The following is a 20,340-nucleotide window of genomic DNA, read 5'->3' as shown; positions in this document are numbered from 1 at the left end:
CCCTCCCAGAGCTGGGAATAGACCCCAAGAGTCCTGGCTCCCAGCCCCCACACTTCCATAGGGGACCTACCAGTAGCTGGGGCTAGCTCTATGCATGGCCCAAGGAAACTGGTGCCCAGCAATGCCAGGCTGGGCTAGGAGGGGGTACTCAGGAGCTGAGCGCAGCTCAGTGAGTGGATGGGGGTGTTCCCCAACTCCGCAGGGGGGTGTCTCAGGGTGAGGGTGCAGGACAAAGCCAAGGCACTGGGAGCCGCTGGCCCATTTTGGGAGGGGGAGGTGATGTACCTGGATCTGGCTTTTGTGTCCCATCTCTGTTGGATCAACACCACCCCTGCCTCAGTTTCCCTTCTGTTTACATGTTTTCCCCCACAGGGAAGAAGCTAGTCAGGATTGGCACGTTGGAAACAGGGACCAGTCCTGGCTCCAGCGCCTGCCTGTCCCGGGCTTGGAGGCATGGCAGGGTCGCCGAGGATGGATGAGGAGCCCTCCCCATCGGGCGGCCGGCTGGACAATGGCTCTTGGACACCACGTATTTTAATTGTGAGAGTTTCTAAGAGAAGAGGAAATGTGTGTTTAGATGTTGCTTGTAATTATTAGAACTGGGAGCACTGGCTGCTGGGAGTCTGAAAGGACAGGAAACAGGAAGGCGGGGGGAGGAGTTGAAGAGGCTGAGTGAGAGTTACAGAGGGTGCAGTAGCAGCTTGGTAGAGGTTTCCACTTTCAAAATAAAGCCCTGTGAAGTTTGTTAGTACCTTGCCTGGTTACTATGACACAAAGGCAGCACTTCCAAAGGGAGGAAACACACACATCTGTAACATTTACCCTCCTGCATGGCCAGCCTTTTCTGGGGAGGCTTAGCCCCCCCCAGCCTCTTATCTGTGCCACCTACGGCTGTGCTGCAGTAAGGTCTGTAGTGTAGCCATGGCCTTACGCAGCACAGCTAACTACAGGATGGAACAGATCGTTGCACAAGTAGTGAACACATATTTCAAGGGAGCATTCAAGGTGAAGCGGTCAGTTAATGCCCCTCTAGTCAAAGGGAGGAAAGGTGGCAGGGAGGGGGAGGGGGGTTATAAATTATTGCAATAAGCCATAAATCCAGTATCTTCATTCAGCCCATGGTTTTTAGGTGTGGAAGAATAACACAGTCTTCACTCTTAGGTTGGTTGCAACATGTCAGAGGCAGTTCATTCTCAAGCATTATTGCAAGGGGGAGAGTGCACAACGGCAGGGATCCCAAAAGATAAACAAGGAAGGCAAGTATTTATACCTTTTGTTCCATACAGTAATGATCAACAACTGCATTTTGTTTATACATCTTCCTTTCTGAGATCTTCCTTTTTCTGAGCAATTTCTGCTACAGTCTGCATTCTAGTCTTAGCTAACATAAGGTTGAAAAACAGTATCTCTTGCAGTTCTTTTCCACTTCAACCTGGCTTCCCTAATATAAATACAGAGAAATGTGTACACATAACCTGACCCCCAAACAAACCAAAAATCAAAGCCCTACCAAAACAAAACTGCACACACAATCCTCCCCATGAGAAGAGGATGAGAGAGAATGAACTGGACATGATAAATGTTATTTGCAATCATGTTGTAGCCGGGTCATTCCTAGGATATTAGAGAGGCAAGGTGGGTGAGGTATAGGGTGACCAGATAGTAAGTATGAAAAATCGGGATGGGAGTGGGGTGGGATTGATAGGCACCTAAACCCCAAATATCTGAACCGTCTCTATAAAATTAGGACATCTGGTCACTCTAGCTGAGGTAATATCTTCTGTTGGACCAACTTCTGTTGGTGAAAGAAATAATCTTTCAAGGACCTGAAGAACTCTGTGCAGTTCTTTCACCGACAGAAGTTAGTCTAATAAAAGATATTACCATGACAGATGTTAGTCATATCATTAATGTACTAGGGGAAGCTGCTCAGATACTGCATTGACGATAACAGGATAAAAACCTATATAGAATACAGTGAAGGAGAAAAAGACTCTTTCTGAGATTATCCGTTTCCCCAGTGATCCTATTTGCTAACAAGTAGATACATTCTTAGTGCTGTTGTGGCTTTGTGCAGAGGCGTGAATTGTCTCAGTAGATTCTGATGTATTTTATCCTTTAGGCAAAGATATCTTTAAAAAGGGACTATAAATAAGACGTTATGCAAATCCGCACCACTAGGTGGAAGCAGATATTTTGAGTTGTCATTTATTGAGAAACTATTTCAAAAAGCGCAGTAATGTTCTTGGAATTCTGCTTTCAGCCATAAGGCACACAGCTAAGCGGAGTCATCTATAGAGTGCTGGATCTTTAATTTTTTTTCCATAAAAAACCTGCTTAAATTCCCTTTAATAAATTGTGTTACCTTCACTCTCCTATTTGTCTGTGCTGTGACAGAAAAATAGAATTGTCTGTTAATAATGGCTTTTATTTGAAGCAGAGAGCTAGAAAACATTTTTGTAAAATGTGTTGAAGAAGAAAATCTCTCTAGAAATGCAAATTATTATTATTGTTGTTATTGGGTAAATTCTACAGTCCTTGCTCAGATCCTAAGAGGTACTTAGGCTCCTAGCTCCCATTGGTTTCAGCAGAAGTTAGGAGTCTAATTACCTTTGAGGATCTGGGCCTCATACCCTACTCAGACAAAACTTTGACTAACTTTAATTCAACCTAGCACTGAGTTGGGGTTAAGCCCAGTATCTTACTGTACATTGTACAGAAGCTTCTTGTTAGCAGGAGTTAATCTGCTGGCTATTTTTGCAGTAATGCATTTTCTGTATTTACCACCCTTGTTTTCTTGCATCCTCAGATATTTTGGGCCTTGTACATAATGTGTATAAATGGAATATTTATCATCCTCTCTGACTGTAATGTGTTGAAGTGATGGTGTCTTGTCAAACTGCAATCAATATGGATTGACCTGTTGATCCTCATTAGTGAGAGAAGTATATGAATTACAAGCCCAAGACCTGCTACGGGCAGTATCCCACTGCTCATTGCTGCAGCTCAACTTGCACTGCTGCAGAACACTCTGTGTGTGTGTGTGTGTGTGTGTGCGCGCGCGCACAAGGCTTGTGTTGTTCAAACCTGGCCCCCTGTAAACACACTCAGAGTCAACCTATGATCCAGCTCTTGTAAAATGCAGCCAATTCACACCACAGTGACCATGGGTGTAAAGCTGTGGCCTCCTTTTGAGGGTCTACTGTTGCCCAAGATCTAACTCAAGCTGAGGCAGTGTTCGGGTGATGATGTGCTAATTTCTGAGCTCCTTGATGCCTGCACAGTGTTTGTCATGGCTTTGCCACACATAATGTTGTTCTGTTATTGATCTTAATTTGTTCTGTGGCATTACATGCATGAACACTCTTCCTATCACTGGTCCATCTGTAGTGGATTTATATGTGGATGCCTTGCCCTGATGTTAACAGCTGCAATGAACAAGCGTTATTACAATTACCCGTGCTCCTACACAGTGCTGCATTCTTGAAAGGCCAAAGTTTATGGAGCCAGGTGTAGATAGCGAGGAGTGCATAACATAAGGACAGAGACAGGCAAATTCTCTGTGCTGACCATGCCCTTAGCTTCTTACAGAATGGCTTCCTGTTTGTGCACTGACTCACCAACCTTATGAGAAGAGCTTAAAACTAAGTTCAGAGGGGGCAGGTCAAAAAAGGCACCAGGTAAAAAAAGGTGACCTTAATAGAGGACTAGATGTTTGGGGAAAAGCAGATGTGGAAAATTGTAGTAGAATTATAGGAGTAACAAAAGGGAAATCCATGGGGGTATCTGCTTAACATCTTAGCTGTCTATACACAAATGGAAGGAGTAATAATAATGAGGAATAAACAGTAAAATCTGGGAGTTTTAGTACATAAGTCATAACTGAGCTTAACTGGCATCACAGATACTTGATGGGCTAAATCTCATGACTGGAATATTGGTATAGAGGGTAAAGGTAATAAGTGGAGATATACCAATCTCCTAGAACTGGAAAGGACCTTGAAAGGTCATGGAGTCCAGCCCCCTGCCTTCACTAGCAGGACCAATTGTTGCCCCAGATCTTTAAGTGGCTCACTCAGGGATTGAACTCACAACCCTGGGGTTTAGCAGGCCAATGCTCAAACCACTGAGTTATCCCTCCCTCCCTCCCTCCCATTATAGCTTGGTCAGGAAGGACAGGCAGGAAAAAAAAGAGAGGACGTATTGCATTGTACACTTGTTCTGAGGTCCAGAAGGAGGTGAGAAGCAGACCAGTTGAAAGTCTCTGAGTAAAGATAAGAGGGAAAAAACAGGGGTGATGTCCTGGTAGGGGTCTATTACAGACCACCAAAGCAGGAAGAGGAGGGAGATGAAGCATTTCTAGAACAAAACCCAGAAATATTCAAAACACAAATCCTGATGATAATAATGGGGGATTTTACCTACCTAGACAGCTGTTAAGAAAGAAATATGGCAAAAACCAAAATTATCCAGTAAGTTCCTGGAATGTACTGGGGACAATGCTTTGTTTCAGAAAATGGAGGTAGTAACCTGAGGGACAACCATTTTAGACTTGATTCTGACCAACAGGGAGGAGCTGGTTGTGAATGTGAAGGTGGAAGGTGATTTGGGTGAAAGTGATCATGAATGATAGATTTCATGATTCTAAGGAAAGGAAGGAGTGAGAATGACTGAAGAAGGACTACAAAAAGCACATTTCAATATACTCAGAGAATTGGTAGGTAGCCACCCATAAGGAAAATATCTAAGGCATAAAGGAGTTCAGGGAAGCTGGCAGTTTCTCATGGAGACAATATTAAAGGCACAACTGCCGATACAAAGGAAAGATAGGAAGAATAGTAAGTGTTTTAATGAGCTGAAAATCAAAAAGAAATCCTACAAAATGTGAAACGGACGACTTACTAAGGAGGAATAGAAAATAATAGCATATACGTGTAAGGATAAAATCAGAAAGGGTAAGGCACAAAATCAGTTATACATAGCAAGGGACAAATGTAATTGGAATTCTTTTTTCCATATGGTTTACTGCAAAGCGTGTCATCACTCTGAATGCTTTAAAGGCAACATAACTTCAAAAATCAAGAGTTGGCTCTACATATGGCCCTACATATGACACCACACTGTATCAAACACATTAATGTAGTTGATTTGTTTGGCAGGACATGGAAATTAAGTATACATTTCAATTCATTGTAAAAGAATATAAAATCAATATTTTTAATACAGTTCAATAAGGTTTCATCAGGCTTTTTGATCAACCAAATTAAAAAGCAAAGGAAACCAACCAACCACACTCAAGGGTCACTGTGCATTCTCCAAGGCAGTTTCTTCTCTTTGTTTGGTGCTTTTATTTTATATAAATTCAACCAGGAGCAGATTTTCAGGTAAAACCAATATTGGAAAGTGTGGTAAACAGAGAGGGACCAAACCAAAATTCAAAATGATGTTGAGAGAATGAGAAATTCTACACTGGAGCAAATGTAGCCTCCTATTGAACTGCTTACATGTATGGGCCCAGATATTGAAATGTATTTAGGTTCCTAAAAGCTACTGATTTCAGTGTGAGTTAGGAGCCTAAATACCTTTGAGGATCTTGTCCATGTAATTACAGCACATACCTGGTCAGCAGGAGATTATGTGGTATGCTACAGTCACATTGATGTCATAATAGTGCTTGCATAATCTGAACTGGCTATCCTGGCCATGACAGACTGAGAGGCCAGCTGCCTATCAGTACAGGAGCTCTTTGGAGAAAGGACTGGAGGAAGTGTTGAAAAGACTAAAACATGAATAAATTTGTGACTGAGCAGGAGGTAACTGAGAGAGGTAAGGGTCAGCACTGTATTTTCTAGATCCAGTCTATATTCACACACACATTCAGAAAGCCTAGGCATACAGATAGATTAGTTGTAATGTTCTCCATTTCTATGACCAGAACCTCAGCTGATGTAAACCAGTGTTGCTCTGTTGTCTTCCTTGTAGCTGTGTTGATTTACACCAGTTCAGGACTTGGCCTACAGCCTCTGGAGCTGGAAACTTTCCTGAGAATCTCAGTTTGTATTGAATGTTATGGGGAAGTTCTCCCTACTTTTGTCCCAGGTGTTTTATGTTTATCATCATTTTGTGTCTTCTGCATCCATGGAGCCAAGATCTAGCTGTGGAATCCTCAGAGATGGGGGAAACTAGAACAAAAAATGCAGAGGGACTTCTCTTCTGGCTGTCTAAATGAAGCTCTGCTAATATCTTAAATGCAGGATAAGAAAGCATGGGGGTCACACTTCTTAGCAACACTAGTGCTCCTAATCCCACACTATCACTACTGCAGCTAGATGGGCAGTGTAGGTTACAGTTAGGATTCAGTTTGCATCTGGGTGTTAGAACTGAAGGATGCAATTTGCATAAAGGATGGGCAATCACCTAACCTCAAGCAGTCTTTCCAGGGAAGGGGAAATCTTGTCAGTTCCTCCTTCATGCTTTGGAATGCTGTTACCATGGAGACAGATACATATGGCATTTCAGATTTCTTGTTAAATATTAAGGCTCCTGGAGAATTTCTGCCCACAGCTAAGAGATACATGGGAGATAAAATCCTGATTTTTTTAATACATCAGCTATTTCATAGTTTCATAGAGTTTAAGGCCAGAAGGGACCATTAGATCATCTAGTCTGACTTCCTGGATTTCACAAATCATTAAATTTCACCTAGTAGCCTTACACTGAACCCAAAAACTTGTTATCTGGGTGCTCAGGATTTTTAAAAATGAGGCCCTGACTAAGCAAAACTCTTAAAGCATGTGCTTAACTTTAGGTCTCTTTGTTGGCTTAGAGTTAAGCATGTGATTAGGATGCTGAATCAGGGTGTAGGTGCCTTAATATGGATTTAGGAGCTTAAGTTTAGGCAACCAGTTTTGAAAATTTGGGCCATAAAGTATTATTCTGTATGCTATCAAACCTCATCAATTGATAGTAAAGAGGGAAAGGAAGATTATTTTACACGGGGATCTACTCGAAAGGAGCAAATTTTCTTCATTATGATTTCCCCCCAAACACATTGGGTCCTTCAGCACACAAACCTGGTCATCAGAAGGAAGGAAGAGGATTTACATGATTCCCAGGTCGTCTTTGCCTCACAGTGTTTGGGCACCTGCAGAATCTTTACTGGATAGTGAATTAAAGAGGCCAGCACCAATTTGTACCATCAATGGTAACCAACTGAATCCTTTTATTTAATTTCAGGTGTTTATAATGAGGTTGTTTCCCTCCTGGCACATATGGCTGACCAAGATAAGAACAAAATTGCCCTCAGGATTGCCTCTATAGCTAAGACCAAGCTGGCTAGTGTTGTGAGAGTTCTGCTGGAGAAACTGCAACAGGATGAGGTAGGGCAGTTTCAGGAAATTAAATCTGCTTTCCATGTGTCCACACCAAATTCTGCCTGACTTCCTGGGGGAATGCATGGGGGTAATTCAGTATAGAACTTGGTCTGGTGCGCCATCAGTATTAATCCTTCTGTCCTCAGGCGTGAACTCATCATGCAAAATGCTGTTATTACAGATCAGGATGATATAATGCTCTATAAAGAGAGCATTGTCCTTTTACACACAGTGGAGTACATGGGTTGTATATAGTAAAAGTACACTAGAGGACTAGCAATAATCTTTTTTAATAATACTGTACCCTTCTTTAGCATCTTCATCCAAAAATCTCAAAGCACTTACCTAATACTAGTGAATTAAGACTCTCAGCACCCTTGTGAGAATGGTAAGCACGATCCCCATTTACCGATGATTTGTCACAGGGAATTAAGTTACTTGCTCAACACCACTTAGCAAGTTAGTAAAAGAATGTGAATAAAACCCAAGTGAACTGACTCCCTGCTCTTATTCCTAACCAACACTCCTTTCTTATGATGACATATTATTGAGATTATAGCACTGAAGGGACCTTATCTATATATTTTCTACGGGGAGAATTCTGCAACAAAAAAATAAAAATGATGTGCACAGTATTTTAACATTTCTGGAAATATACAATATAATTGCACCAGTTCAAATTATGTATTTCAAAATCCCTGTCAGCAAGTATGTCTGTATCAATACAGACAACAAAAAGGATTGAGGAAATGTTTTTTGACAAATAGATTCCTTACTATGCATATTAATACAGAACTCTGAGTAATAATTCATTTAAACTCACTACAGAACCATATTTCCGTCATCCCTCAGCTGCAGTGCAAAGGCTTGGTAGAGTCAGGGTAATAGAGGAGCTGAGGGAGAGGGAGGTAAATTGCTGGGAAGAAGCCTGGGTGTGAACTTGGAGGGTTGCTGGTATGGGTGGGAAAAGTATGAAATGGTTTTTTTGGAAGGGGTGGGGAGGAATTGTTAGGGAGCTCCCCCCATGCAGACCCTGGCTGACTCCTAACCTCTCCCATTCAGTAAGGCACATCTGCCCCCATCTCCATGTGTTCCTGCACCCCCATGGGTGCTTGCACCCACTGTTCTTGTGTTCCTCCACCCCTGCTCAGACACCCACTCCTCCCATCCCCATGTGGCTCTGTGCCCCACCCAACCACCCTCTGTCCCTATGTAGCTCTGCACCTCCTCCCCCATCACTGTGTGTCTCTGAACCTCCCTCCTGCCCTGTAACCCTGGGCCTCCACTCCCATTCAGCCCCTCCCCCAGTCTGTCCTCTCCCACTAGCCCTTATGAGCAGAACTGAACTGCTTGTCTTGGCCTCCTAGTACTTTAATTATTTGAATTACTTGATTAATTATGAATCTTTTGGTTTTAAAGAATAAAATTGTTGCCTAATCCAGAGCTACTTGTATTACGTAGTGCTTATGTATTCATAAATTATCAGTGACAATTTTCAATTAAACAAATCCTCCTGACATTTAAAAATGAATGGAAGGAGCTTCTCCCCAGTGGAGCTGTGTGTTCTGGTTGCAGTTTGCAGAAGCCTCCTTTTCAAGCAGCACCCCTGGAATGTTTAGCCAATCGAGAGATCTGATTGGCTCTGAACATTCCAAAGGGCTTTATGACCTTGGCATGCAGGTTACCTAGATGTAGAGACTCCCAGGAGACAGAGATGGAAAAGACCTATTGGATCATCCAGTCCATTTCCCTGCTAACGCAGGAGCACTCCCAGCGGCCATTTTCAACTGGTTTGGCTAAACTAATTTTAAAAGCCCCTAATGACTGAACTTCCACTATTTTCCTAGGAAGACTATATCCTAACCTTATAGACCTGTCTCACAGGTGAGGCATTTTTCCTGTTGTTAAAGTCTAAACTGTATGTCTTTTTTTTAGTTTAATCCCATTACTCCTACTTTTACCTAAATGTATTATACTAAAAAATTCCTCTCCCTCCTTGATGTTCATGCGCTTCACATAGTTGTCTGGTATTATCATGTCTCCCTCATAGCCATCCTTTGGCCGCATCTGCCGTAGACAGTTCTTTCAGTCTGTCTTCAGAAGTAGAGGTCTGCTCGGGCCCAGTTTTGAAGCCCAACCTGAACTGGCCCCAAGCCCACTCACCTCACCTTGAGAGGGTTGAATCATTTTCCATCTTGGTCCCAGCCCTTCCCCCCAAACTGGATATTGCCACTGCATCCTGCTCGTGGAGCTGGCTCAGCAGCAACAATGTGCAGCGATGGCTTCATCCTCTGACATTGCCCCCTGTTGTGCCGATCCCATGGGCTAAAGGAGGAGAGCCGAGCTGACCTGAGCCCAAGAGAGTCAGTTGTTTTCTCATCCAACCTGAGCCTGATGCCTGTAGTCAGGTCCCATAGGATTTGGGTCAGGTTGCAGGGCTCTATTCAGAAGTCAATTCTGCCACCCCCTGCATTCTTTTTTGCTCTCCCATGAATTACTTCCAGTTTGTTGATCTCTCTGGGAATGTGGTGCTAGAAAATGCAATAATCCAGATGCAGTCACACCTTAGATGAACAGAGAGGAACTGTCATCTTCCTGCTTTGTGCCATGATCCCTGTGTGGAAAAGACCCAACCCACATGGCTCTTTGTGGTAGCTGTCACCCCTTGCATATACACATTGACTTGGTTTTTCACTGTCACCCCCAGGGCACTTGTTGCTTCCCACTTTTCTCCCTCCCATTATGTCAGTTACTTCTACCTCCTTTCCAGATGTGCTAGTTTGCAGGTTTCTGAAAGGAATCTTGTTCTCTGCTCAAGTTTTTAATTTTTCTGTGTCCTCTTTATTTTTTTTCTGTCCCAGCTGTTACTAAACTCCCCCATATTTAGTATCATCTGTGAATTTCCACACTGATGGGCCTCATAAAAGACACCTTCAACTGTGCGACTATCAGTGTAGATCTAACTGCTGAGCTAATTTCCCCTAGCAGCTGTTGAGGACTTACTGCGGGAGTTGGGTATTTTGTAATTACACATTTACCAATTCTGTCTGGAGTGGCTAGAGCAAGGGCAAGGGGCTCCTTTTTATTGTTTCATTTCAATAAATGAAACTCGAGAAGGGGGCAGTGAAGGAGGCTTCTTCTGGCTTTTTTCTCTGCAGGAAGATTAAAATATGTCAATTGTTTGGCCGCTTCTGAAGTGCTGCTAATGCGGTGATTGTGGAGGGCATGGCATGTTTGACACCAGTTAAGCCAAGGGATTAGTTGTGTGAGCATGCTGGCTGAGGAGTCAGTGTGGCCTAGTGGATAGGACTCTGGATAATGACTCAGGAGACATGGATTCTCTTCCTGGCCACGGACCGGCTCTGTTCTGATAAGACTTGGGCTAATCATTTCATGTTTGGATTGGAAGCTCTTTAGGGCAGGGGCTTATTCGTCAAATTACTGTGTGGTCATCAAGAAAATTGTTTGTTCTCTTTTCTGGTTTGTCCCCAGCAAAACAGAGTAGCCATCTACTATATCCTGGAGGGGGTGTTACAGCAGGACACCGGGGGCCTAGAGATGATGCTAGTGAACAAAATTATAAGCCTAGCCTCAGAGCAGATGAGAGAGACTCGGGTAAGTTAGTTCTCCTGAGCTACTAATCAAAGGATCCAAAGCTTTAACTAATAAAAACTCTTCTTTGTTTTTTTTGGGGGGGTAAACTATATACTGAAATGAAAATGTATTCTTCTGTTAGAGGCCCACACCTTCCTCCAGACCAAAGCCCAGGTCCTAGACAGCACTTGTGCACATGCATAAGATGGGAAAACTCACATGTGAAAGTTACACATGTGCTTAAGTGCTTTGCAGGATCAGAACCCGAGACACATGATCTCAGACACAGAGACAGGCCTGTGGTTTCTTAATGAGCACGTCTTTCCCAAAGTCTACTAGGGATTTCATTTTTGATACTGATGTTATGTGAGAGGCGCTCTGATACTATAGCGATAAGTGGCAGTATAAAGCCCTAAGACAGACAGAATCTGAGCTATCTCCAAAAGCAGCAGCATTGGATTTAGAATCTAGTTTGGCAGCCCGAAAACCCATGGAAAAATCCCTCTCTTGTTCCAAAGGAAGTCAGCCTCCTTTTGGGGGACAGTTTATTCCAGGAAGGCTCTCTGAATATCTTTGAAGCTGCCCAGTCTGTGTCTAACTACCTCCTCAGGGAAGGGCAGGGCAAAATATCACGTGACTCTGGTGATCAGTCATCCACCACAAGGAGCTACTAGTGAATAGTCTAACTAAGCAGCTTGCAAGCAACTCAAAGGCTGAAAATTGTTTAGCCAAACGACTCAATGAATATTTATGACTAATGACTGTATCTGCAGAAAGTTGGGCGAGTTCATTCAGAACGTATGCACAGAAATAAGAACTTGACTCATATAAACAACTCTGGCTAGTGCAACCGGCTTCAGTTACTTCAGTCTTTCTCTTTGTGGTCTTTTTTTTCTTAGGAAGCAACAAATGAGGTAAAAGTGGCAGCTAGCAACACGTTAGTGACTCTGGCAAGCTGCTATTTTGATGATGTCATGTATGAGCTGCACTGTCACCTGAAACCACCGAAGCTGCCTGAAGAGTTTATTTTAGTTACACTGGGCAACCTGTCATCAGCCTATGGTATGGTAACTTCCATCTTTTGTTTCAAAGTTATCATCTTTCATTTAAGGACAGGGGATTACTCTCTCTACCTAAAAATGTTGCAGCTAAACTGAGCTCTGCTTGAGTGTGTGCGTGCGTGTGTGGAGAGACACAGGATTAACTGCTATTGCTAGTTCTGGCTTCCAGATCATGAGCTATGCAGACAGCGGTGCAAGCTCTAACTTCTGCCCCTGACTGAAGTTCCTTAAGGATGGGAATGAGTGGAAGATCAGGTCCAGTGGAGCTCTTCTCCACCCCACTTCCCATCCCGCCCCAATGCTCTCTCCCCTTACCCAGGTCCAGTGGAGCTCTTCTCCACCCCACTTCCCATCCCGCCCCAATGCTCTCTCCCCTTACCCTGGGAGTGAGTTAGGCATCGGGCAGAGCTGTGCACTGGTGCCGGATTCCTCTCTTCAGGGAGAATCCCCCACTGGCTTTCAATGGCTCCTTTAAAGCCAGTCTGTTCTGCTTACACAGCACAAACTGGCCTAGGAGCCCATAGCATCCTGCCCCACAATGTTTCCAAGTGTGTTCTAAGAAGGCGGGGAGCAGCCAATTATCTGTCTTCCTTCTCTTCTGGCCTTTCTCTGCAGCACTTGACTGTATCCCTTTGTGGAAATGACCCTGAGCACCATGTTCTCCATGCTGGAGTTAGTCAATGACAGCAGGATGAGACAAGCATTTTGCGGTGGTAAGTGCCAGAACTTACGGCAGTGCCCCAAATGGATACTTAGGGGGTTTTGGTACAGATTGGAGTGACTGACCAAGTTTGCAAACACGCCCTGAACTGTGCTCCCTGCCCTGGATTGCACCAGGTGCTGCGTTTCTTGGCTCCCGCGGCACTCAGTGAAGTTGAGAGTGCTCCTCACTTTGCAGGAGGAGCTGAGCATTTGTAAGTTCAAGCCCTTTATGACTCATGGATATAATTTAAAATAAACAGACACAAAGGCTGAAGCTGTCCATCTGCCAGCAGTCTCCTGGGGGAGGAGGTGAAGGGAGCAGATTTCAATACTGTACATTTAAAAATCCCATTTCCCACTCCTTCACCCATTCTCTCCTCTTAGTTTCTTTATCATCATTTCCTTTCACACTCTTTCTCTGTAATCTCTTCCTCTCTCCTTCTCTTCCTTTGCTTTTCAGGTGATGCTCAGTAAGGGGTTAATCCTGTGCCTTTGAGGTAAATGGGAATTTTGCCATCGACTTCATAGACAACAGGATTGGGCCCTAATTCTTCTTAGCAAGGACACTAGATTCACCTACTTTTAGGGCAAAGTGCTCCCCACTACCTTCAAATCCCAGTAAAGCCAATGGCAGTTAGGGGCACCGAACATCTTTCAGACAAACTGTAACTCAGGTTAAATCATACAGTGTTAGAGTTAAATAAACAATAACTGCAGAGGGCACGAGTCGTTCAGAGGAGAGCTTGCTGAAATATTTTGATTTTTAATTATATTTTCCATAATTTTTTCCTCAAATTTGAGGAAAAACAAATGTGAAAAATGTCAATGACAAGTTTGATCAGGAAGTGTGCATCCAGTGTTTCTGAATATCTAAAGAGGTGGCTGAATTTTTTTTGATTTTTAAAAATATAAATGATTTTTAAACTTTGCAATTTAGAAAGAAAAAAACACTATCAGTAAAGATTTGTAATTTAATTTAAACTGCTTTTTCAAGCAGCTCTAATTAAGAGGTAACAAGGAAGGGAGAAAAAATTGTCTTCAGATGCTGGTAATTGAAAAAAGATTGAGAGATCTGCAAATTAAAAAGCCTTTTGAGAAACAAGACATGGAATGGGGGGAAGAGAAATAGCTCAAAACTGATGCTGGATTTCAGCGTCTAGTCCTGAACTAAGCAGTAGCTGCCACGGAATTGTAGTAAACTTTAGGCCTGGGTGTCTTCACCGATAAAGCAACTTCTCCTCGTTACTAATGTGTCCTTTTCACATTGCCTGTCTTCTCTCCGTCCATGCAGTTCTGGAACAATGGTCAAGGGCAGTACGTCTCTTTTTGGCTAGCTGGGAAAAGTACCCATTCCCCAAAGTGGGCGAATTGCGGCTCTGCAATCATTTTCTTCCCGTCTACTCTCATGTGACCAGCAACTGGCTGACCTGTGAGGAGCTGGAGGTGAGAATTGCTGGTTCTCTAAAACTTTAGCAGAAATTGTAACGTTAAATTCTATGAGTCTGACACTCATTGTGATGATGGCATTTAATGGTAGGTCCTTTTGGATGGAACAGAGTGTCATGTAAAATATCTAAAACCCTAACATTTATAATGTCACCACATCATGGAAATTCTGTCTGTACGCAGTGTACATGGATTCTAGTTTTATGCACCTAACGTTCAGATAAACACGGGATAGTGGCCTAAATTAATTCCTCCATTCAGCCCCAGTGGAGTTCCAGCAGGGATGAGTTGGCCTAGAATGCATACTAATCTGGGGAATATTTTACCTGGTATAGCTGTGAGGTGCATTAGGATATAATCCTGAAACCAACCCGGCGAGTCCTGGTTCTTTACCAGGAAATATTGAGATAGACACAATCTTACAGTGGAACAAGGGAAGGTGCAGTCATTGGAAGTAGAAAAGGTGTGCCCATTGAATGATATTGAATGAATTCGTAGGAACATAAATTCTGTGTCTCATCTATGCAGCTCAAGCAGGCTGTCATCAAAGCCCTTGGTCCCATGATGAGTCTCCTGCTACACAAAGAGGAATATCAAGGTCAGATATTTGAACAGATGTCATGGCTTCTTGAGCAATATAAGGAGAGCACTGATGTTTTTCACGTCACCAAGGTGAGGTACCACTCCTTAAGGTAACTGTCTATGTGTCTGCATGTATGAACTGCACGAGGAATTTGCTGCCAGTGGGGTTTCCTGGTTTAGACAGTGACTTGTTAGAAAATAAATATCCACACGAGTTCTGGGTTTATACACATGGTGACCCAGGCAACAAGATTTGTAGGTAAATGCCTCTTATGAAAAGCATCCTCTGTTTCCTGGGGAGGATGATAAGGAGATAAAAAATAAAACACCTGCCCCCCTCCCCAACAAGATCCTCCCTCCTTCTGATTTCCCAGTACATCCTGTCAACTCTGCTCTCTCTTTTAGTTCACAAGCTCCTCAGAGCAGGGGCTGCCATATGTTGTCTCTGGTCAGTACCAAGCCAATTGTCAATGGTTGAAAATTAATACTAAGGAGGCTTGAGAGTCATTGCTTTGGATTATGGAACTAGATGGATCTAAAAGCATTGCCTGTCTATTTCATCTCCCGTTCTATGCAGTGCTGTTGTAGCCATGTTGGTTCCAAGATATTAGATAGCAAAGGTGGGTGAGATAATCTAATTAAAGATATTGTCTCACTCCCCTTGTCTCTCTATTTCATCTGCCCTGAGTACCACATGAGCAAGAAGTAAGGGGCCATATTCTGTCTTCAGTGGGGCTACAGAGTTGTAAATGAACTCACGAGACAGCTGTAACTTCTTGGTAGTGATATTTACTCACCATCTCTGTTGGTTGAAGCTTTCTGGTACAGAGTATGTGGTCACTTTTGGGGTTGAAATACCCATGATTTGGAGGGAACCAACGCATCATGGACTTGTTTGATAGCATCAGGGCACTACAGAACTGCTTCAATATAGTAAAATCTGTAGATGGCATCAGAGACATTGTGGAAGCTTGAAGCAGCAAAGGAGAAAAGTGTTTAGATGCAGGAAGGAATTCGATTTTCACCTTTTTTATCAATAACCTGGCAGAGGACATAAAATCTTCCCTGCTAAAGTTGGCAGATGAGATAAAAATTGGGAAGTGGTAAAAAATGGAGAGGACAGATTCAGAGAGATCTAGATCACTTGGTAAACTGGGCGCAAACAAAGATGCATTTAAATATGGCTGAATGTAAATGTGAGCATCTAGGCCCAAAGAATTTAGGCCATACATATCTGATGGGGGATGCTGTCTGGGAAGCAGTGACTCTGAAAAAGATTGTGGGGATCATGATGAATAATCAGCTGAACGCGAACTCATGCTGTGGCCAAAAAAGCTGAAAAGCATAAAAAGGGGAATCTCGAGGAGGAGTACAGTGGTTATTTTACCTCTAAATCTGGCACTTGTGTGACTTCCATTGGAATACGGTGTCCAGTTCTCGTGCCCACAACTCAAAAAGGGTGTTGATAAATTGGAGAGGAGATTGAGAGAAGAGCCCCCGTGATTAAAGGATTAGAAAACATGCCTTACAGTGGTAGAATCAAGGAACTCAATCTATTTAGTTTAACAAACAGAAAGTAAAAGGGTGCATGACTGGGTTTACCTACCCCACATTGGTTCAACATGGGTTAATTATACTTTATGGGTTAAGGAGGCCATGGCCCCTCATCTCTGCTGGGCATGCTTCAGCTGGAACCAGGATATAAAAGAGAGCCACTCAGCTCAGTCTGGTTGCCGAAGAGAGCAGAGGTGCATTCAGGAGTGGCGCCAGGGTTTTTGGCGCCCTAGGCACAGAGCCAGCTCTACCCATTTTGCCGCCGGTCCCGTGGCTCCGGTGGACCTGCCACAGGTGTGCCTGTGGATGCTCCACCGGAGCCACGGGACCAGCGGACCCTCCCCAGGCACACCTGCGGGAGGTCCACCAGAGCCGCCTGCCGCCCTCCCAGCAAAATGCCGCCCCCCTCAAATCCTGGCGCCCTAGGCGACTGCCTAGCTCGCCTAAATGGAAGCGCCGGCCCTGGGTGCATTGCAGTCTCTGCAGAGAGACTGCCAGTGCTCCAGAATTCAGAGGCCAGCCAGACTGCGGCTGCAACTGACCCCCAGCCGCCCAATGCCAGAGATGGAGAGACCACAGAATCCCTGAGTGTGAAGTAGCCTAGGTAGAATAAGCACTGATCCAGTTGAGGCCCTGGGCTTTGACTTGGCATGTTTTGGAAGGATTCCCGCTGATTTGGTGGCAGATACCACTGCAGCAAGACACGGCCCTGGGCTGGGACCTGTGGAATATGTAGGACCCAATGCAGAAGGGCTGGCCACTAGGCAACACTTCCCTGCGGCAAAAGGAGGTTCTAATGACTCTGGCCACTCGGCCACACTGCCATACCTAGAAGGGGAGCCCTACAGACTCAGGCTGTTTGGCCGTGGACCCTCACTGAAGGGCTGCTGCGCTGATCCCAACCATTAGGCTATGCTGCCATAGGAGTCAGGACTGCTGCAGTGACTAGGCAGCTGGGCCGCCCGAGATCTACTTCATTTCCTCCACAACCTGGTACCACCCTGACGGGGTGGACCTATCCTGTGACAGGGTGACTTCATGACAGTCTATAATATCCTACATGAGGTCCTCATGTTTTATAACGTACTCTTCAGTCTAGCAGAGAAAGGTGTAACTTGATCCAATGGCTAGAAACTGAAGCAAGACACATTCAGACTGGAAATGCGGTGTCCATTTTTAATGGTGAGATAATTAACCATTAGAACCATTTACCAAGGGCTGAGGCAGATTCTCCCTCACTGACAGTTTTTATATCGAGATTGGGATGTTTTTCTAAAACCTCGGCTCTGGGAATTATTCTGAGCAAGGTCTGTGGCCTGTGTTATACCGGAGGTCAGACAAGATTCCGGCCTTGGAATCTACGAATCCCCTGAATCTGCTTCAGTCACTACATATTGCTCCTGTGTGTGCCACCATCTGACTTTCATCCTCTCTTGCAGAGTCTGAGCCAGCTCTTGGAGGTCTCGGGTGAATATAAGATCCCTCTCCCTAAGAGGAAGTTTCAAGCCATCTGCAGTGCTCTGCACAACCAGGTGAGGGGTGGTTTGCTTGGATCCCTTGAGCTTAGGCACAGCAGATCTGCTGTGCAGATTAACAATCCAAATCTATGGAATGATAGTGCAGAGCCTGGGGACCGCCTCATGCCTTACTGATTTCTGCAGGGTCAAGAGTAAGCAGGTAGTGGTCTCATTTTCTTAGCTAATATCCAGATCAGTTTGTAAAGCAATTTCACCATAAGCCGATTATCGGGGGAGTCAGAGTTGCACAGTAAACACTGTGGCTGTGTCTTGATTCGATGAGCTCTGCTGCTCAAAACACTTCAGCTTCTCTCATCTAATGTATTGTAAATTGTGTTTGATTCTTGCTGTGCATTCAGTACCATCCACCTGGGGTTCAGACCTCTAGTTGGACAAGTAGGAAGTGGAAGCTTAGAAATTAATTGAACATTTTCTTTTCAATTGCTTCTGATTAGTTTTTCTTTGACCATTTCCCTTCTTCCCACAGCTCTGTTCTCAAGCTAAGCCGCTCAGCATGGAAAATCACACAGAGCTGGTCTATTGTATAGTTCAGCTAGGTAAGGGAAAGAGAGACTGAGTTACACAGTAGTTTCCTTGTAACTTCCTTACCTTTGTAAGGTCTGGTAAGAATAAGAGTTCTGTTGTCAGTGAGGACGTGATTTCTTGCCTTGCAGCCCGTTCTTCTCCTGATGATCTGATAGCCTTTCTGCACTCGCAGCTGGAGATTGAGAATGAGGCTGTTCGTGTGGCATCTCTGAATCTGCTCAGAGCTATTGTTGGTGCTGACTGTAAGTAACACAGGAGCAACTGTGCCAGCTGCCCTCTTGGCCGACATGCTGAGGGTTGAGTTGGGGACGTCCAGGGCAGGGCCGGCTTCAGGAAGTGCAGGGCCTGATTTGTGGGGCTTGTACTCACCGGGCGGTGCCCTGAGACTTCGGCTGCACTTCAGCGGCGGGTCCTCACTCGCCCGAGTCTTCGGTGGAACATCAGCAGCGGGTCCTTCACGTGCTGCTGAAGACCTGGAGCGAGTGAAGGATTCACCGCCAAAGTGCCGCCAACACCCAAAGCGAGTGAAGGACCTGCCGCCAAAGTGCCGCCAAGACCCAGAGCACCGCCGAGTGAGTAAAAATTAAAAAGGCCACTGGGCGCGGGTCCTGTTATGTGCGAGGCCCTCTCAGGCACGGAGAATCGGCCTAAAGCCAGCCCTGATCCAGAGCTAAAAGCATGAGCTACTATAGATTGAGTTAAAGAACCAAGGCTTTGTAGGCACAGCAGAGCTGTAACAGACTCATCGCCTCTGCAAATGGGGCACAGAATCTCTATAACACACAGTCACCAGTGGTCTGGATATCCACTAAGGGATCAAATGCTGCCCTAAGTTACCCCCCTATGGCCACACAGAAATCAACAGGTTCAACTATGCTGACTGTAGCCCAAGATATTTTTCAACTTCAGATACAGAAGTTGCCTTGGGGCTAATGCACATTAACAATAATCAAAAATAAAATAATACCCCTGACTCGATAATCGTCAGTATTAGACACTATAGACTAGATTCTGAGTTCTGTTATACTGTGTTAAACACAGATTGACCTCAATCTAATTCTTTTATACTATTTCCATCATGGCAGTATGATGGCACTATTTATAGAAATGGAATTACTTTAGATTTACACTACTGTAACTGAGGCCAGAGTCTGGTCCTATGTTTTCCCATTGATTCTGTGTATGAGAGAAGCTTGGGACTATTCTTAAATAGGGCCTTTTGAAATCCAGGATTCATTCCAATGTGGAAAGTGAGTGTGTGGAACAAAGAAGTACTGTACATCTCTCCTTATCTTTCAGTGCCCGAGACAAGACTGAAAAAGTTTCTGATTGTGAAGGCAGTGAAATCTACTTTCAGTGATCAGAATGCTACGGTAAGATTGTGTGTGGAGCAGTGAAATATTTCAATTTTTTTTCAATGATATGGGATGAATGGACATCTGGGTGGAGCTTTCATTCAGATCCAGAGGAGAGACTGCAGACTAGAGAAGGCATGTCATTCTCCTGACTGTGTTAAATGGATCCATGTTTATAAGCCAAGGAGATCAAATCAAAAGCATAAGGACTCTCATATCGTATCTCCTATTTCAGGCAGAAGGGATAACAATAACTCATGTGTGTCATCTCTACCCTTGCAGGTGAGGAAGGCAGTTCTTCATTTCATCAGGACGCTGCTCAGCTCAGAAAGTGTGGAGAACTGTGCAGCATGGGATATGGTAGCACATGTTTTCAGGAGTTCAGTGTGTCCACCAGCAAACTGGTAAGGAGAGTTCTTAACACTTAGGACTCGGTCCTACCATTCTTGCATGCTGACTGCTCCTTGCCTTCAGTGGGAGTTTTGACTCAAGGACAACTGGACTGAATGATTAGAGCCAGAATCTGATCAGTTATATTAGTGTAAAGTCAAGGTAACTCCACTGACTTTAGTGGCGTCACTCTGGATTTATACTAGTGTAACAGATCAGA

At 44.2% G+C, this 20,340-nt stretch overlaps 1 protein-coding gene across 1 annotated transcript; it reads left to right on the top strand.

Moving 5' to 3' along the window:
• The first annotated feature begins 5,720 nt into the window (after nt 1-5,720).
• Nucleotides 5,721-20,138, top strand: LOC120394553 (maestro heat-like repeat-containing protein family member 2A). Its single transcript, XM_039518769.1, has 11 exons — nt 5,721-5,826; nt 7,237-7,379; nt 10,866-10,988; nt 11,867-12,029; nt 14,022-14,173; nt 14,705-14,848; nt 17,752-17,844; nt 18,317-18,386; nt 18,504-18,617; nt 19,675-19,748; nt 20,013-20,138. Exons 1-11 carry the CDS (start codon nt 5,787-5,789, stop codon nt 20,136-20,138), a joined length of 1,242 nt encoding a protein of 413 aa, XP_039374703.1. The 5' UTR covers nt 5,721-5,786.
• The last annotated feature ends 202 nt before the right edge of the window (nt 20,139-20,340 follow it).

Source organism: Mauremys reevesii, unplaced genomic scaffold (assembly GCF_016161935.1).
Source record: "Mauremys reevesii isolate NIE-2019 unplaced genomic scaffold, ASM1616193v1 Contig65, whole genome shotgun sequence".
NCBI classification, from domain to species: Eukaryota; Metazoa; Chordata; order Testudines; family Geoemydidae; genus Mauremys; species Mauremys reevesii.
Note: the sequence above shows the minus strand (reverse complement) of the source record. Positions and strands in the feature narration are given on the sequence as shown.